The 17,871-nt window shown below is 61.9% G+C and overlaps 2 protein-coding genes across 2 annotated transcripts; both read left to right on the forward strand.

Annotated features, from left to right (window-relative positions):
* The first annotated feature begins 409 nt into the window (after positions 1 to 409).
* On the forward strand, positions 410 to 2,533 carry LOC117437283 (lens fiber membrane intrinsic protein). Its single transcript, XM_034071320.1, has 4 exons — positions 410 to 578; positions 1,322 to 1,525; positions 1,608 to 1,742; positions 2,466 to 2,533. The coding sequence occupies exons 1-4, from the start codon at positions 410 to 412 to the stop codon at positions 2,531 to 2,533; spliced, it is 576 nt and encodes a 191-aa protein (XP_033927211.1).
* Positions 2,534 to 3,069: 536 nt separating this feature from the next.
* NECTIN4 (nectin cell adhesion molecule 4) lies at positions 3,070 to 15,787 on the forward strand. Its single transcript, XM_034071016.1, has 9 exons — positions 3,070 to 3,380; positions 6,832 to 7,179; positions 9,098 to 9,388; positions 10,202 to 10,316; positions 12,183 to 12,346; positions 13,668 to 13,815; positions 14,229 to 14,307; positions 14,918 to 15,022; positions 15,397 to 15,787. The coding sequence occupies exons 1-9, from the start codon at positions 3,293 to 3,295 to the stop codon at positions 15,619 to 15,621; spliced, it is 1,563 nt and encodes a 520-aa protein (XP_033926907.1). The 5' UTR covers positions 3,070 to 3,292; the 3' UTR covers positions 15,622 to 15,787.
* Positions 15,788 to 17,871: the final 2,084 nt, after the last annotated feature.

Here is a 17,871-nt window from a genome sequence, read left to right on the forward strand (position 1 = left end):
TTCCCTCATGTCCCCACGGGTGTCCCCTGGTGCTGGCATAGCCAGGTCCCCCCATGTCCCTTGGAAACATCCCCATGGGTGTCCCCTGCATCCCTTGGCACTGCCCCATAGAGATGTCCCCATGGGTGTCCCCTGCATCCCTTGGTGCTGCCCCCCCAGAGATGTCCCCATGGGTGTCCCCTGCATCCCTTGGCACTGCCCCATAGAGATGTCCCCATGGGTGTCCCCGGCATCCCTTGGTGCTGCCCCCCCAGAGATGTCCCCATGGGTGTCCCCTTCATCCCTTGGCGATGCCAGCCCAATGCCCCCCACGTCCCCTGGAGAGGTCCCCATGGGTGTTCCCTGCTGCTCCCACCCCCTGTCCCCCCCTTCCCCTGTCCCTGTCCCCTCCGTGTCCCCATGCAGGGCGATGCCAGCGGGGGGGGGGCTGCTCTGTGGGGCCAGCGGCCTGGGGCTGCTCCTGGCTGCCACCGCCACCAGCTCCTGGCTGCAGCGCCGGGTGCCTGGTGGCACTGCCAGCATCGGGTTGTGGAGCGTCTGCGGCGGGGGACACTGCGGCCCCCACCCTGGCACCCCCGGTAAGCACTGTGTGGTGAGGGCTGCCTGTCACTGATGGGCTCTGCCTGTCACTGCTGAGCTCTGCCCATCACTGCTGCACTGAGCTGTGCCCATCACTGCTGAGCTGTGCCCATCACTGCTGAGCTGTGCCCATCACTGCTGCACTGAGCTGTGCCCATCACTGCTGAGCTGTGCCCATCACTGCTGAGCTGAGCTGTGCCCATCACTGCTGCACTGAGCTGTGCCCATCACTGCTGAGCTGTGCCCATCACTGCTGAACTGAGCTGTGCCCATCACTGCTGAGCTGTGCCTATCACTGCTGAGCTGTGCCCATCACTGCTGAGCTGAGCTGTGCCCATCACTGCTGAGCTGTGCCTATCACTGCTGAGCTGTGCCCATCACTGCTGAGCTGTGCCCATCACTGCTGAGCTGAGCTGTGCCCATCACTGCTGAGCTGTGCCTATCACTGCTGAACTGAGCTGTGCCCATCACTGCTGAGCTGAGCTGTGCCCATCACTGCTGAGCTGTGCCCATCACTGCTGAGCTGTGCCCATCACTGCTGAGCTGAGCTGTGCCCATCACTGCTGAGCTGAGCTGTGCCCATCACTGCTGAGCTGAGCTGTGCCTATCACTGCTGAGCTGAGCTGTACCTGCTCTCTGCAGGATGGGGGTCACTGGTGTGCTGAGCTGTTCTCTGTGGGCTGCAGCTGGGGCCATGTCTCAGTGTGCCCCGAGTGTCCCCAACCCTTCTGTGTCCCCCCAGCTCTATGGGAGGCCACGCGGGTGCTGATGCTGCTCTCGGTGCTCATGGCCACTGCCGGCCTTGCCATGGGGCTCTGTGCCATGGCCGGCACTGCCTGGCGAGTGCGCGTCCGTGCAGCCGGTGCCACCCTGCTCCTGGCTGGTATGTGGGGACAGGCATGGGGGGGGCATGGGGCTTTGGGGACCGTCCCCAAGGCAGCCACTGGTGCACTGAGCTGGGCCCAGTCTATGCCAGGCTCTCATGGGCTGGCCTGGATGGTGCCGCTCACCCATCCCCGTGCCCATAGGGCTGCTGGCACTCCTGGGGCTGGGGCTGTACACGGCCGGCACCCCAAGGATGCTGGGGCCGGCCCGAGCTGCCTGGCGCTTCTCCTGGTCCTACATCCTGGGCTGGGTGGCTGCTGCCCTCATCAGCTCTGCAGGTAACGGAGGTCACTGCTGTGCTGAGCTGTGTCCGGTCTGTGCAGGATGGGGATGGGGTCACTGCTGTGCTGAGCTGTGTCCGGTCACTGCAGGATGGGGATGGGGTCACTGCTGCACTGAGCTGTGTCTGGTCTGTGCAGGATGGGGATGGGGTCACTGCTGTGCTGAGCTGTGTCTGGTCTGTGCAGGATGGGGATGGGGTCACTGCTGTGCTGAGCTGTGTCTGGTCTGTGCAGGATGGGGATGGGGTCACTGCTGTGCTGAGCTGTGTCTGGTCTGTGCAGGATGGGGATGGGGTCACTGCTGCACTGAGCTGTGTCTGATCACTGCAGGATGGGGATGGGGTCACTGCTGCACTGAGCTGTGTCCAGTCTGTGCAGGATGGGGATGGGGTCACTGCTGCACTGAGCTGTGTCTGATCTCTGCAGGATGGGGATGGGGTCACTGCTGTGCTGAGCTGTGTCTGATCACTGCAGGATGGGGATGGGGTCACTGCTGCACTGAGCTGTGTCTGGTCTGTGCAGGATGGGGATGGGGTCACTGCTGTGCTGAGCTGTGTCTGGTCTGTGCAGGATGGGGATGGGGTCACTGCTGCACTGAGTTGTGTCCAGTCTCTGCAGGGCTAAGCCGGTCCTGGCCATGTGCTGATGCCACCCCCAAGCAGGGGGCATCAGTTTGACCCCCCCTGCCCACACGGAGTCCTCTCCTCCCCCCCCTTCCAGGGCTTTTCCACCTCTGTGCTGCCCACAAGGACCCTTCTCCAGAGAGCTCTGAAGAGGAGAGTGCCTGAGGGGCACTGAGCACCCCGGGGGCCCCGCTCCCACCCTTGCCCCCCCCCCTCCCCACGGGAGCCGGTTGGGGTCACTGCTGTGCTGAGTTGTGTCCGGTCACTGCTGCACTGAGCTCCCCGCACCCCCCCTTTTACCCCGAGTTTTGCTGTGCCAATAAACTCCCCTCCCCAACCCCCAGTGGTGTTCAGTGGGATTTGGTGACCCCAAATTTAGGGGGTGGAGGGTATCAAATTAACCCCCCCCCCCCGGCCAAGTTTTGGGCAGAAATAGGGATGTTTGGGGAGGGCTCACCTGGGAGGGAGCTTGGGGGGGGACGAACACATGGAATCAACGGAGGGACTTGGAGTCACCGGATCCCCCCACCGGTACTCGCCGTGGAACGCCCGGTGGGTCCCACCGGTGCCATCGCCCCTTTAAGGCCGCGCCCTCGGCCCCGCCCCTGCCCCGACCCGCCAGACCGGTCCGCCCCGCCCGGCCCCACCCCCCGAGACCACGCCCCCCTCGACCACGCCCCCGCCCGGCCCCGCCCCCCCGGTCCCGTCCCGGCTCGAGCGGCGCAGAACGGCCCCGGGCAGCCCGGAACGGCCCGGCCAGGCTCGGCCCGGTTGGCCCCGGTGCAGCCCGGTCGGGCTCGGTTCCGCCCGCTTCCATTCCCTTCGGCCCGGTCCCGTTGGGCTCGGCCCGCCCGGTGCAGCCCGGTTCGGTCCGGATGGTGCTGGCCGGGCCCCGAGCAGCGCCGTGAGCCCGCAGGTGTCCGCATGGCCCCCCGCGGGATGCGGCTCGGGAAGCCCTTCCTCCCCCCTCTCCTCGCCCTCTTCTTCCTCCTCCTCCTCCTCGCCGCCACCGGTAAGGCTCGACCGGCACCGGGACGGGACGGGGGGGGACGGGACGGGACCCAGACCGGGACACGGCCGCGAGCGAGACCCCGGGGTGCGGGCACCGGGAGCGGCAGCACCGGCTGCGAGACGGGACCGGGGGCGGGGACCGGGGCGGGGGCAGCGGCAGCCCCGGGGCAGGGGGCGCGGGGGGGGGGGGGAACCGGCTGCCCCCGTGGTGAGGAACAAGGGGGTACCGGTAGCCTCGGGGCTGCGGGATTCAATGGGGAACGGGCGGGGGGGGACATGGGAACGGACGCACCGGGAAGGAAGCAGCCCGGGCGGGTGCGGAATGGGGAAGCGCGGTGCACACGAGTGTGCAGCTGGGGGGGTGCGTGCGTGTGCGCGTATGTACGTGTGTATATATGTGTGCGTGTGTGCGTGTGCACGCGTGTTTGTGTACGTGTGCGCGCTCGCGTGTGCACCTGCGGCTGCACGCACCTGTGTCCGCGTGTGCCCGTGCCCGTGCCCCCCCCAGCCCCGTGCTCCCCCCGCAGCCCCGTGCCTCAGTTTCCCCATGGCTGCCGGACCCGTGGGAACCGGCGTGACGTCACCACCGAGGGGTGCTGACTCCCCCCCCGCACCCCTCAACCACGTCACTCACCCCTCGGGGTACGGGGGGGATATGGGGGCTTCGTGCAGAGAACGGGGCTGAGCCCCTCACCCCGTGTCAGGCCCGGTGTGTGGGGGGGGGGGGGTGCGTGCACGCGCGTGGCAGACCCTTGTTTGTGAAGTGGGGGGACCCTGGGGTGCCCCCATCTATGCGCGGTGCTGTGTGTGGGGTTACACACGTGCGTACCCCCCGGGGAACTCTACACATGTGTTTGCCCCCCCCCCCCCCCCGGGGGTTTTGGGGGGTTACACACGCGTGTGCACCCCAAAGGGCAGCAGCGCACACGCGTGCTCGTGCCCGTGCCAAGGGGCAGCGCTGGACAGCGCACACGTGTGGGTCCGGAGATGGGGCTGCTCCTGCCCCCCCCCCCCCTTCCAGGACCCCCCCCTCGGGGACACCCCATTGCTCCCCACCCCCCCCCCCCCCCCCCCCCCCCGGTGCCGGTCTCGCAGCGGAGCCGGCCGGGGCGTGGGGGCCGCGGGATCCGGTTGAGCCGGTTCCCGGCTCCGTTCCCACGCGCTCGGGCCCGGTGGGTGGGGACGCCCCGCGGCGGAGCCTCATCCCGCCCCGACGGCACCGGCACCCGGCGCCCCCCCCCCCCCGCTGCCCCCGACGGCAGCACCGGGACCCCCCCCCCCCATCCCCGTACCCCCCCCATAGGGACCCCATTGGAACCCATTGCTGTGTGCGGGGGAAACTGAGGCCGAGCGGCGGCGGCCGTGACTCAGGGCCGGGCAGAGCCGCAATTACTTAATGGAGCCGGCGCTAATCGGGGTAATTACCCCCGGAGCGGCGCGGGGGGCTCCGCGAGAGGCCCCCGGGGGCGGCGGGGGAGGGAAGCGGCCGCAAGCCCCGGCAGCGAGCGGCATCCGCGCCGTCCGGTTGTTCCGGCCCCGCCGCTTCCCCCGGCGCCGCTGGGCGGGACACGCACCACACCCGGACCCGCACGGGTGCGGCTGACGGAGACCCGGTGCGGGACAGAGAGAGGGGATGAGGGGAGAGAGAGTGATGGTGACAGTGAGTGATGGTGACAGTGAGTGATGGTGAGTGTGAGACTGATGCTGTGTGTGTGAGTGATGCTGAGTGTGAGTGAGTGTGTGAGTGATGCTGAGTGTGCCCCTCTGTGTGTGTGAGTGATGCTGAGTGTGAGTGAGTGTGTGAGTGATGCTGAGTGTGAATGAGTGTGTGAGTGACGCTGAGTGTGCCCTGTGTGTGTGTGAGTAATGCTGAGTGAGTGATGCTGAGTGTGTAAGTGATGCTGAGTGTGCTCCTGTGTGCGTGTGTGTGATGCTGAGTGTGAGCAAGTGTGTGAGTGATGCTGAGTGTGCCCTGTGTGTGTGAGTGATGCTGAGTGTGCCCCTGTGTGTGTGTGAGTGATGCTGAGTGTGAGTGTGTGTGAGGGATGCTGAGTGTGCTCTGTGTGTGTGTGATGCTGAGTGTGCTCCTGTGTTTGAGTGATGCTGAGTGTGCCATGTGTGTGTGAGTGATGCTGAGTGTGCTCCTGTGTGTGTGTGAGTGATGCTGAGTGTGAGTGAGTGTGTGTGTGAGTGATGCTGAGTGTGAGTGTGCGTGTGAGTGATGCTGAGTGTGCCCTGTGTGTGTGTGAGTGATGCTGAGTGTGCACTGTCTGTGTGAGCAGGGCAGGCTGTGCATCAGTGTGTGTGGGTCCACGTGTGCACACACACTCAGGCATGGTGATGGTTGGACGTGTGTTCAAGCACCTCTGCACACGCATGAGCGTGACCGGGTGCGTACAAGCGCATCGCGGCTGTCCCAGACGTGTCTGAGTGTGCCTGAGCGTGCACTGGGGCGTCAGGAGCGCTCCCGAGCCCACACAAGTGTGTGTGAACACCTCCAAGCACGTCCAGGTGTGCACAAGGCTGTCCGGGTGTGCTCGGGCACGCGGGACACGCGCATGAGCACACCTGTAAGTGTGCAAGCGTGCGTGAGCGTGCAGAAGGACACGTTAGTACACGTGTCCATGCACGTCATCCAGTCACAAGGGTGCATGTCTGCATGGGCACCCAACGACATGTGTGTGTGTAAGTGTGCCTGCATGTGAGTACACCCCACATACACAAGTGCACATGTGTGCAAGCATGTGTAAGTGTGCTTGCATGCCATTACACCCCACAAGCACAAGTGGTCATGTGTGCAAGTGTATGTAAGTGTGCCTGCATGCGAGTACACCCCATACACATAAGTGTACACGTGTGCAAGTGTGTGTAAGTGTGCCTGCATGCGAGTACACCCCATACACATAAGTGTACACATGTGCAAGTGTGTGTAAGTGTGCCTGCATGCGCGTACACCCCATACGCACAAGTGCACATGTATGCAAGCATGTGTAAGTGTGCCTTGTATGCGAGTACACCCCATATGCACAAGTGCACATGTGTGCAAGCATGTGTAAGTGTGCCTGCATGTGAGTACACCCCATACACACAAGTGCACGCATGTGCAAGTGTGTGTAAGTGTGCCTGCATGCGAGTACACCCCATTACACACAAGTGCACATGTGTGCAAGCATGTGTAAGTGTGCCTGCATGCGAGTACACCCCATATGCACAAGTGCACATGTGTGTAAGTGTGTGTAAGTGTGCCTGCATGCGAGTACACCCCATTACACACAAGTGCACAGGTGTGCAAGCGTAAGTGTGCCTGCATGCGAGTACACCCCACAGGCACCAGTGCACGCATGTACAAGCGTGTGTAAGTGTGTGTAAGTGTGCCTGCATGTGAGTACACCCCACACGCACATGTGAACGCATGTACACGCGTGTTGACGCGTGTTCCGGTGCCGCCGCAGGCCTCGCCGGTGTGGTGGAGGTGCAGCGCAGCGTGACGGCGGTGCTGGGCCGGGACGTGGTGCTGCCGTGCCGGTACCGGGCGCAGGAGCAGGAGCAGGTGGTGCAGGTGACGTGGCTGAAGCGCGGCCCCGGCGGCAGTGCCGAGGTGGCCGTGCTGAACCGGGAGCACGGGGAGCACGTGCAGGAGCCGTACACCGGGCGCGTGCTGCGGAGGGCACCAGGGCCGCTGGAGGACGGGGCCATCGTCCTGCGCAACGCGGTGCAGGGTGACGAGGGCGACTACGAGTGTCACCTGATCACCTTCCCCATGGGCAGCTTCGAGGGGCGACTCACGCTCAAGGTGCTGGGTGAGTGACCGGGACATGGGCCGTGGGGTGATGGGCATAGGGTGAATAGTGATGGCCATAGGGTGATAGACAATGGGTGATGGTCACTGGGTGATGGGCAATGGGTGATGGCCATAGGGTGATTGGTGATGGCCGTAGGGTGATGGGCAATGGGTGATGGCCATTGGGTGATTGCTGATGGCCATAGGATGATGGGCAATGGGTGATGGCCATAGGGTGATTGGTGATGGCCATAGGGTGATAGGCAATGGGTGATGGCCATAGGGTGATTGGTGATAGCCATAGGGTGATAGGCAATGGGTGATGGCCATAGGTGATAGGCAATGGCTGATGGCCATTGGGTGATTGCTGATGGCCATAGGATGATGGGCAATGGGTGATGGCCATAGGGTGATTGGTGATGGCCATAGGGTGATAGGCAATGGGTGATGGCCATAGGGTGATAGGCAATGGCTGATGGCCATTGGGTGATTGCTGATGGCCATAGGATGATGGGCAATGGGTGATGGCCATAGGGTGATTGGTGATGGCCGTAGGGTGATGGGCAATGGGTGATGGCCATAGGGTGATTGGCAATGGGTGATGGCCATAGGGTGATTGGTGATGGCCGTAGGGTGATGGGCAATGGGTGATGGCCATAGGGTGATTGGCAATGGGTGATGGCCATAGGGTGATTGGTGATGGCCATAGGGTGATAGGCAATGGGTGATGGCCATAGGGTGATTGGTGATAGCCATAGGGTGATGGGCAATGGGTGATGGCCATAGGGTGACTGGTGATGGCCATAGGGTGATAGGCAATGGGTGATGGCCATAGGGTGATTGGTGATAGCCATAGGGTGATAGGCAATGGGTGATGGCCATAGGGTGACTGGTGATAGCCATAGGGTGATAGGCAATGGGTGATGGTCACTGGGTGACTGGTGATGTTCATGGGGTGATGGGTGATGGTCACAGGTTAATGGGTGACAAGAATAGAATGATAGGTATGGGGTGATGGGGAAGGGGCAAAGAGGTTACAGGCTATGGGTGATGGCCATGGAGCAATTGGCTTGGAATGATGGGCAACGGGCATGGGGTGATGGCCATAAGGTGATTGGTGATGGGCATGGGGTGATGGGTGATGGGCATGGGGTGATGAGTGACAAGAATAGAATGATAGGTATGGGGTGATGGGGAAGGGGCAATGAGGTGATGGCCATGGAGTGATTGGTTTGGGATGATGGGCAACAGGCATAGGGTGATGGTCATAGGGTGATAGGCAATGGGTGATGGCCATAGGGTGATTGGTGATGGGTGATTGGTGATGGGTATAGGGTGATGGGCATGGGTTGATGGTCACAGGGTGATAGGCAATGGGTGATGATTATTGGGTGATTGGTGATGGCCATAGGGCGATGGGCAGTGGGCACGTGGTGATAGTAATAAGGTGATGATCATAAAGTGATAGGCATAGTGTGATGGGCAGTGGGTGATTGGTGATGGGTGTAGGGTGAGGGGCAGTGGGCACAGGGTGATTGGCCTTGGATGATGGGCAATGGCCATAGGTGATGGTCATAGGGTAATGGGTGTAGGGAGAGGGGCAGGGGACAATGGAGTGATGGCCATAAGGTAATGAGGCAACTGCTGTGGGGTGGTGGGAATAGGATGACAGGCAACGGGCATGGGGTGACAGGGCAATGGCTGTGGGCATGGTGCAATGGGGCAATGTGGGGGGGGCTGTGGGGCAGTGTCCGTGGGTCTGCAGTCACTGGCTCACCATGGCACCGGTGCTGGGGCCCATGGGTCTGCAGTCACCGGCTCACCATGGCACCGGTGCTGGGGCCCATGGGTCTGCAGTCACTGGCTCACCATGGCACCGGTGCTGGGGCCCACGGGTCTGCAGTCACCGGCTCACCATGGCACCGGTGCTGCCTTAGTGCCGCCGCTGCCCATCCTGAACCCGGGGCCGCCGCTGGAGGAGGGTCAGGGCCGGACGCTGGCAGCCTCGTGCACGGCCGAGGGCAGCCCCGTGCCCTCGGTGCGCTGGGAGACCGACGTGCGCGGCACCAACGCCACGCGCCGATCGGAGCACGCCCGTTCCGCATCCGTCACCAGCGAGTTCTTCCTGGTGCCCGGGCGCAGCATGAACGGGAAGAGCCTCACGTGTGTGGTGGAGCATCCGGGTCTGCGCCATGAGAAGAGGATCACACATCTCCTCAGCGTCGCCTGTGGGCACCGATGGGGAATGGGGACATGGAGGGTGATGGGGGGTGTGATGGGCAATGGGGCATAGGGGCATTGAGGACACAATGGGCACTGGGGACATGATGGGGACACAGAGGGTGCTGGGGATATGGGGGGCAATGGGGCATAGGGGGCATTGAGGACACAATGGGCACCAGGGACATGATGGGGAATGGGGACACAGAGGGTGATGGGGATGTGATGGGCACTGGGGCATAGGGGCATTGAGGACACAATGGGCACTGGGGACATGAGGGACACTGAGGATGAAATGGGCATTGGGGACATGATAGGCACTGGGGACAATGGGCGGCACTGGGGACACGAAGGACATTGAGGGTCACGCAGGCCATGGGAGTGATGCAGGGAACAGTTGGGATGTGGAGAGCACAGGGAACACTGAGGGGACTGGGACATGGTGAGCATGGGGGACATTGAGGGGCGTGGAGAATGGTGGGGACATGGGGTGCATTGAGGGAATGGGGTACATTGAGGGACATGGGGTGCATTGAGGGAATGGGGTACATTGAAGGAATGGGGTACATTGAGGGGCACTGTGGGATACGGGGGTGTTGGGAGGGTCACGGGGGTGTTGGGGGGGCACACGGGGGTGTTGGGGGGCACACGGTGGTGCTGGGGGGCACACGGGGGTGCTGGGGGGCACACGGAGGTGTTGGGGGGGCACACGGGGGTGCTGGGGGGCACACGGTGGTGCTGGGGGGGCACACGGGGGTGTTGGGGGCACACGGGTGTGTTGGGGTGCCCCGGGGCTGTCCCCTGACTGTCGCTGTCCTCAGACCTGTCGGACGCGTCGGTTCTGGGGCACACGGAGGAGTGGCAGGAGGGGATGGAGGGGGCGGCGCTCACGTGCCTGGGGGACGGGAACCCCCCCCCCACCTACAACTGGACGCGGTGAGGACCCCGATGCCCCCCCCCCCCCCCTCCGGGTTCATCCCGACCCCACCGGGGCTGCCCCTGCCCCGTCCCTGTCCCCACTGCATCCGGAACTGGTGCCTGTCCCTGCTGTGACCCATGTGTGTCCCATGTGTGTCCCATGTGTGTCCCATGTGTGTCCCATGTGTGTCCATGTGTGTCTGTGTGTGTCCCATGTGTGTCTGTGTGTGTCCATGTGTGTCCCATGTGTGTCCCATGTGTGTCCCATGTGTGTCCCATGTGTGTCCCATGTGTGTCCATGTGTGTCCATGTGTGTCCCATGTGTGTCCCTGCTGTGTCCATGTGTGTCCCATGTGTGTCCCATGTGTGTCCCATGTGTGTCCCATGTGTGTCCATGTGTGTCCATGTGTGTCCCATGTGTGTCCCATGTGTGTCCATGTGTGTCCATGTGTGTCCACGTGTGTCCCTGTGTGTCCCTGCTGTGTCCCATGTGTGTCCATGTGTGTCCCATGTGTGTCCCACGTGTGTCCCTGGTGTGTCCATGTGTGTCCCATGTGTGTCCATGTGTGTCCCATGTGTGTCCATGTGTGTCCCTGTGTGTCCCTGTGTGTCCCATGTGTGTCCCATGTGTGTCCATGTGTGTCCCATGTGTGTCCCACGTGTGTCCCTGGTGTGTCCATGTGTGTCCATGTGTGTCCATGTGTGTCCCTGTGTGTCCCATGTGTGTCCCTGTGTGTCCCATGTGTGTCCCATGTGTGTCCATGTGTGTCCCTGCTGTGTCCATGTGTGTCCCTGCTGTGTCCCATGTGTGTCCATGTGTGTCCCATGTGTGTCTGTGTGTGTTCCATGTGTGTCCCATGTGTGTCCCACGTGTGTCCATGTGTGTCCCTGGTGTGTCCATGTGTGTCCCATGTATGTTCGTGTGTGTCCCATGTGTGTCCCACGTGTGTCCCTGCTGTGTCCCATCTGTGTCCGTGTGTGTCCCTGCTGTGTCCCATGTCCCTGCCATGTCCCTCCCATGTCCCCTCCCCTGTCCCCCGTGTCCCCCTCCGGTTGCTCTGCTCACCCCGTGCCCCCGGTGCCCCCGCCCTGCCCGGACGTGCCGGTGCCCGCCCGGGTGCTGAGCGCGGCGGCGGCGGCGGCAGGGGCCGTGCCCGGACAGGCCCGGCCGGGAACGGGCAGGGCGGCAGCCGTGGGAACCGGCAGCGCCGGCTTTGATGGCGGCAGCACCGCCCGGCGCCGCCCGGGCACGCCGGGGGCTGCACGGGGTGCCCGTGGTGATGGTGCCAGTACCGATGGTGCTGGTGGTGCCGATGGTGCTGGTGGTGCTGGTGCCGATGGTGCCGATGGTGCTGGTGGTGCCGGTGGTGCTGGTAGTTATGGTGCTGGTGCTGATGGTGCTGCTACCAAGGGTGCTGGTGGTGCCAGTGCCGATGGTGCCAGTGCCAATGGTGATGCTGCTGGTGGTGCTGGTGCCGAGGGTGCTGGTGGTGCTGGTGCCGATGGTGCTGGTGCCGATGGTGCCTGTGCCGGTGGTGCTGATGCCAATGGTGCTGGTGGTGCTGGTGCCGATGGTGCTGGTGCTGATGGTGCCTGTGCCGGTGGTGCTGATGCCAATGGTGCTGGTGGTGCTGGTGCCGGTGCCGATGGTGCTGGCGCCGATGATGCTGGTGGTGCCAATGGTGCCAGTGCCGATGGTGCTGGTGCTGCCGGTACCGGTGGTGATGGTGCCAGTGGTGCCGGTGTCGGCGGTGCCAGTGGTGATGGCGCCAGTGCTGACGGTACCATTGCTGATGGTGCTGGTGCTGATGGTGCTGGTGGTGCTGGTGCCGGTGGTGCTGATGGCGCCGGTAATGCCGGTGCTGACGGTTCCGGCTGCCGCAGGTTGGACGCGCCGCTGCCCGCCGGGGTGCAGGTGAAGGGGGACACCCTGATCTTCCAGCGGCCGCTGGCTGTAGCCGATGCCGGGGATTACATTTGCCACGTGTCCAACCGCGTGGCTGCCAAGGAGGCCAGAGCCAACGTCAGCATCAGGAGCAGGGTGTCCGGTGGGTGCCCCTTGTCCTTCCGTTCCCCTTCCCCACCCATCCGGCGACTCAGCCGCCTGCTCATCCCCCCGCCCCGTTACTCATGTGTCTGCTCATCTCCCTGCCCATCCATCCCTATGGCACCTCTCGCTCTTCAGCCATCGCTCCACTGTCCCACCCGTCCATTGACTCAGCCAGCAGCCAATGCATCCGTCCGTGGATGCATCCATGAGCATCCACCCATCTGGTTGTGGATGGACTCACCTGCCCATCCATCCATGGACTCATCCATGCACCAACTTGTCCATCTATTCACATATTTGTCCATCCATCCATCATCCATCCATCCATCCATCCATCCATCCATCATCCATCCATCCATCCATCATCCATCATCCATCCATCCATCATCCATCATCCATCCATCCATCCTCCATCCATCCATCCTCCATCCATCCATCACCCCATCCATCCATCCATCCATCATCCATCATCCATCCATCATCCATCATCCATCCATCCATCATCCATCCATCCATCCATCCATCCTCCATCCATCCATCACCCCATCCATCCATCCATCCATCATCCATCATCCATCATCCATCCATCCATCATCCATCCATCCATCCATCCATCCATCCATCCTCCATCCATCCATCCTCCATCCATCCATCCATCCATCCATCCATCATCCATCCATCCATCATCCATCATCCATCCATCTATCCATCATCCATCCATCATCCATCCATCTATCCATCCATCCTCCATCCATCCATCCTCCATCCATCCATCCTCCATCCATCCATCCATCCATCCATCCTCCATCCATCCATCCTCCATCCATCCATCCATCCATCCATCCATCATCCATCCATCTATCCATCATCCATCCATCCTCCATCTATCCATCCTCCATCCATCCATCCTCCATCCATCCATCCATCCATCCATCCTCCATCCATCCATCCTCCATCCATCCATCCATCCATCCATCCATGATCCATGATCCATCATCCATCCATCCATCCATCCATCATCCATCCATCCATCCATCCATCATCCATCCTCCATCCATCATCCATCCATCCATCCATCCATCCTCCATCCATCCATCCTCCATCCATCCATCCTCCATCCATCCATCCATCCATCCATCCTCCATCCATCCATCCATCCATCCATCCATGATCCATCATCCATCATCCATCCATCCATCCATACATCATCCATCCATCATCCATCCTCCATCCATCCATCTCCCCCACCCTCACCCCCACATGTACTCACCATCCCCAGACATTCCCACCTCTTCATCCACCTCCCATCTCCTCCCCAGATGATGAGGTTCGGAAGGTGGATCTGGTCTCAGCCTCGGTGGTTGTGGTTGGTGTCATCGCTGCCGTCCTGCTCTGTGTCCTCGTCGTCGTCGTCGTCGTCATGACCCTTTACCACAAGCGCAAGACCAAGCGCATCTCTGAGAAGTAGTAAGAGCTGGGGACATGTGGGGACATGGGGGACATGGGGGGACATGTGGGGACATGGGGGGACATGGGGGACATGGGGGACATGGGGGACATGTGGGGACATGTGGGGACATGGGGGGACATGGGGGACATGTGGGGACATGGGGGACATGGGGGGACATGGGGGACATGGGAGACATGGGGGACATGGGGGGACATGGGGGGACATGTGGGGACATGGGGGGACATGGGGGGACATGGGGGACATGGGGGACAGGGGGGACATGGGGGACAGGGGGGACATGGGGGGCAATGGGAGGACATGGGGGGACATGGGGGGATATTGGGAGACATGGGGGGACATGGGGGGCAATGGGGCGATGGGGGGGGGAACACAGGGGGCTGGTGCTGAGCATCCCCCCCCATGTCCCCAGTGAGGAGGAGCTGACGCTCACCAGGGAGAACTCCATCCGCCGCCTGCACTCGAGCCACAGCACAGACACACGCACCCAGGTGAGCACGGGGGGGTCATGGGGACCCAAGGAACTGAGTCTGGGGGCACTGTGGGGATGGGTTTGGGGGGTGGTGGATGGGGTGTGTGCCCAAGGGTGCTGTGGGTGATGGGGGTGGGATCACTGGGGCAATGGGTGCTCGGGGTCCAAGGGACTGGGTTTGGAAGTCTTGAAGGAAGCAGGGAGTGGGGTGCCCATGGGGCCGGTCCATGGGGTGTCAATGGGGCTGCTCAATGGGGTGTCTATGGGGTTGGTCTATGGGGTGCTTATGGGGCCAGTCCATGGGGTGTCCATGGGGCTGCTCAATGGGGTGTCTATGGGGTGCTTATGGGGCCAGTCCATGGGATGTCAATGGGGCTGCTCAGTGAGGTGTCCATGGGGCCAGTCTATGGGGTGCTTATGGGGCCAGTCCATGGGGTGTCCATGCGGCTGGTCCATGTGGTGCCCATGGGGCCAATCCATGGGATGTCTGTGGGACTGGTCCATGGGATGTCAATGGGGCTGCTTAATGGGGTGTCTATGGGGCCAGTCTATAGGGTGCTTACGGGGCTGGTCCATGGGGTGCCCATGGGGCCGGTCATGGGGTGTGGGGTCTAACGGGGCCATTGCAGCTGGAGGAGACGCTGCAGCTGCGGGCAGAGAGCCGGCAGGGCAGCCTGCGGGGGGACAGCCTGCGGGGGGACAGCCTGCGCGGCACCAGCATCTGCTCCGCCATGGTGAGCACCGGGGGCCATGGGGCGCTGGGGGGGTCATGGGTGACTATGGGGGTTATGGGTGGTTATGGGGGTTATGGGTGGTTATGGGGGTTATGAGTGACTATGGGGGGTTATGGGGGCTTATGGGGGGGTTATGGGGGGTTATGGGTGGCTATGGGGGTTATGAGTGACTATGGGGGGTTATGGGTGGCTATGGGGGGTTCTAAGGGTGCTATGGGGGTCCCAGCTCCTGTCTGCTGCTGTCAGTGAAGTCCTGCACCCCCCACACGGCCCCCCCCCCCCATCCAACCGTTTTGGGGGTGCCGTGTGTGACCCCCCCCATGTGTGCCCCCCCCATGTGTGCCCCCCCCATGTGTGCCCCCCCCGTTCCGCAGAGCGAGGAGCCCGAGGGCCGCAGTTACTCCACACTCTCCACCGTGCGGGAGATCGAGACCCAGACCGAGGTCCCTGCGGTGGCTCCAGGGAAGGAGGAGGATGAGGATGGCGCCGGTGACCCCATCAAACAGGCCATGACCCACTTCGTGCAGGAGAACGGGATGCTCCAGGCCAAGCCCAGCACCAACGGCATCTACATCAACGGCCGCGGTCACCTCGTGTGAGCCGCGGTGCATGGAGGGGGGGGACACAACGGGACCCCCCCCCCCCGGACCCCCCCCCCAGCATCACCCTGCTGCGGGCACAGGGTGAGGGACACGCTCCGTGCGCACCCCCTGCCTGCGGGCTCAGCGCCGGGGGCCGAGGACCCCAAGGACAGGGGCAGGAGCCCCCCCCGACCCCCCCCCCCCCCCCCCCCCATGGACTCTGGGCCGGCTCCTGCCCGCGGCAGCCCCTGCTTTGTGGGGGGCACTTGGGGCGCTTCTGCCCCCCCCTTCCCCCCCCACCCCATAAACCTGGACCCCCCCAACCCCCCCACCTCAGAACCCCCCTCGGCAGCCCCCGGTGGGGCTCCCCCCATGTGTGGGGCTGGTGATGGGGGTCCCCATGTACAGACCCTGTATAGGACGGGGCCCCCCCTGCTGCTGTGGCCCCGCTTGTAAATAAACCCCTGCGGGCCCTGGGACCCTGTGTCCGGCACGTGGAGAGGATGGGCACAGAACACGTATGGCACAAGTGTGTGCACGTATGGTACAAGCGTATGCACGTATGACATGAGCGTGCACATGTATGGTACAAGTGTATGCACGTATGACATGAGCGTGCACATGTATGGTACAAGCATGCACACACATGACACAAGTGTGCACACCTATGGTACAAGTGTGTGCACACATGACACAAGCGTGTGCACGCACTGCACGAGCGTGTACACGTATGACACAAGCGTGTTAACGTATGGCACAAGTGTGTGCATGTATGGCACGAGCTCGCTCTGCACATGAGCACATGGAACCCGCATGGGTGCCCGGAGCAGCCCTGGCACAGGGATGAGCACATCCTGGTGTGTGCCGGAGCGGGAGGGAATGTGGCAGAGCAAGGACAAGGGCACCCGAGTGTTGGTGCCTGTGCACAAGCACTGGTGAGCGGTGATGCACTCACAACCATTGGTGAGCACTGGTGAGCGGTGGTGCAGTCACAACCATTGGTGAGTACTGGTGAGCGGTGGTGCACTCACAACCATTGGTGAGCACTGGTGAGCGGTGGTGCACTCACAACCATTGGTGAGCACTGGTGAGCGGTGATGCACTCACAACCATTGGTGAGCACTGGTGAGCGGTGATGCACTCACAACCATTGGTAAGCACTGGTGAGCGGTGATGCACTCACAAGCGTTGGTGAGTACTGGTGAGCGGTGATGCACTCACAAGCGTTGGTGAGTACTGGTGAGTGTTGGTGCAGTCACAAGCATTGGTGAGCACTGGTGAGCGGTGGTGCACTCACAACCATTGGTGAGCACTGGTGAGCGGTGGTGCACTCACAACCATTGGTGAGCACTGGTGAGCGGTGGTGCACTCACAACCATTGGTAAGCACTGGTGAGCGGTGATGCACTCACAAGCGTTGGTGAGTACTGGTGAGTGTTGGTGCAGTCACAAGCATTGGTGAGCACTGGTGAGCGGTGGTGCACTCACAAGCGTTGGTGAGCACTGGTGAGCGGTGGTGCACTCACAACCATTGGTGAGTACTGGTGAGCGGTGGTGCACTCACAAGCGTTGGTGAGCACTGGTGAGCGGTGGTGCACTCACAACCATTGGTGAGCACTGGTGAGCGGTGGTGCACTCACAAGCGTTGGTGAGTACTGGTGAGTGTTGGTGCACACAAGCTCTGGTGACTGTTGGTGCAAGCATTGGTGAGCACTGGTGAGTGTTGGTGCACATACAACTGCACACACAAGCATTGGTGAGTGTTGGTGAACACAACACTGGTGCTTGCTGGTAATCACTGGTGCACACACATTGGTGTGCACACAGCACTGGTGCACACACAAGGTTGGTGCTCATTGATGCATACACAACATTGGTGATCACTGGTGCACACACATTGGTGCACACATGGCATTGGTGATCACTGGTGCACACACATTGGTGCACACACACATTGGTGCACACACACATCAATGCACACACATCAATGCACACACATCAATGCACACACATCAATGCACACACACATTGGTGATCACTGGTGCACACACACATTGGTGCACACACACATTGGTGCACACACACATTGGTGATCACTGGTGCACACACACATTGGTGCACACACACATTGGTGATCATTGGTGCACACACACATTGGTGCACACACACATTGGTGCACACACACATTGGTGATCACTGGTGCACACACACATTGGTGCACACACACATTGGTGCACACACACATTGGTGCACACACACATTGGTGCAC

Source organism: Melopsittacus undulatus, chromosome 20 (genome assembly GCF_012275295.1).
Source record: "Melopsittacus undulatus isolate bMelUnd1 chromosome 20, bMelUnd1.mat.Z, whole genome shotgun sequence".
NCBI lineage: Eukaryota > Metazoa > Chordata > Aves > Psittaciformes > Psittaculidae > Melopsittacus > Melopsittacus undulatus.